Source organism: Cynocephalus volans, chromosome 7, assembly GCF_027409185.1.
Source record: "Cynocephalus volans isolate mCynVol1 chromosome 7, mCynVol1.pri, whole genome shotgun sequence".
Taxonomy (NCBI): Eukaryota; Metazoa; Chordata; class Mammalia; order Dermoptera; family Cynocephalidae; genus Cynocephalus; species Cynocephalus volans.
This window is the reverse complement of record NC_084466.1, coordinates 119,529,480-119,530,782: the sequence shown is the minus strand read 5'-3', so window position 1 is coordinate 119,530,782 and position 1,303 is coordinate 119,529,480. Positions and strand designations below refer to the sequence as shown.

Here is a 1,303-nt window from a genome sequence, read left to right as displayed (position 1 = left end):
CTCCTAGGACATCAGAGCTTCACTCTCTTCCCTCTTTCAATCTGTGCACGAGCGCAAGGAGATTTAAACTCTCCACATCAGATTTATTCTGATGAACTCTGTTAACCGACTTCTCTAAAGCACGGAGAATTTTTTGTCTAGCATTTGACTGTGGTTCTATGTATAGTGCTTTTAAATAGTAGGTAATTGCCTCATTGTCAGATTGCTTGTGACATTGCAGAAAGTAGCCGTAACGATAATGGACCTCCTGCAATAGGCTCTTATTACCATCATGCAGGGTGAGTGCTTTCCGGTACGTGTCCTCAACCTTTTGCTGTTCACCTTGCTCTGTATACATGTTGGCTAAATCCATATACGCTATTGTAAATGTGGGCTTTTTCTGTATAGCAAGTTCAAAATGATATATGGCTAATCTCATCATTCTGTCTGCATTTTCTTCATCCTCTCTGCTACGTGGCAACTTTGTAGCTTCCTTCATTTCAATCATTTGTTGTCTGTAGCAACACGCTATCTGGTGATGCAGGTAGACGGAGTCGGGTGTTGCCTGCAAGGCTGTTTTTAAGAGCTGAAGAGCTTTATCCAGAGAGCCTTTTTTTCGGTAAAACTTGGCTGCATATCGAAAGACATAAGTCTGTGAGGACTTGTTGGTCAGAGCTTCTTCAATGTACTTTTCTCCTTCAGCTTCTTGTCCTACTTCCTGAAGCTTCAGTGCAAGGAGAACCTTAATATATGCATCTTCTGGACTTAGCCTGATGGCCTGCCTTAGGGGGTGCAAAGAACACCCCTCCGTGCCTTTTATTGCTGCATTAAAGCCATACAGGCGATAGGTGGCAATTGCATACCCAGTGCTGAATTCAGCGATTTCAGGGTCTGCTTCCAGAGCTTTTTCAAAGCAGGCCTTGGCCCGTTCATAATTCTGTCCTCCACACTTCAGCAAGGCCCATCCTTCCTCACAGTCCATCTCAGGACACTCCATTCTATAGCGGAAGTTACTTGCCAACTTCTCGCAAGTGCTCTCCACCTTATCCAGGTAAGTCTGGGCTCCTGCCAGTCTTCCCAGGTGGTAGCACACCCAGGCATAGTTGGCCCAGGTCACCAGACTTCTCATGTCCGATTGGTTGGCATGATCTCGCTGGATTAATTCTTCGGCTTCTTTCAAGCTCTCCAAGGCTTTCTCATTCTGGCCTTTCAGGTGCTTCACATAGGCCAGCATGTTGTGCATTCCCACATTGTACTTGGTGTCTAGGAACTCAATCTCAACCAAGACCCTGTTTTCTAAATCAGGCATTGCACCGTCTTCAAT

At 45.4% G+C, this 1,303-nt stretch overlaps 1 protein-coding gene across 1 annotated transcript; it reads right to left on the bottom strand.

The window, feature by feature from the left end:
* On the bottom strand, positions 1-1,303 carry LOC134382737 (interferon-induced protein with tetratricopeptide repeats 1-like). The gene has a single exon (XM_063103462.1). It carries the CDS (start codon positions 1,286-1,288, stop codon positions 20-22), a length of 1,269 nt encoding a protein of 422 aa, XP_062959532.1. The 5' UTR covers positions 1,289-1,303; the 3' UTR covers positions 1-19.

Bases quoted from the DNA above. Each gene is read 5' to 3' on its own strand.
- LOC134382737 (XM_063103462.1), bottom strand. From the start codon at position 1,288: ATGCCTGATTTAGAAAACAGGGTCTTGGTTGAGATTGAGTTCCTAGAC.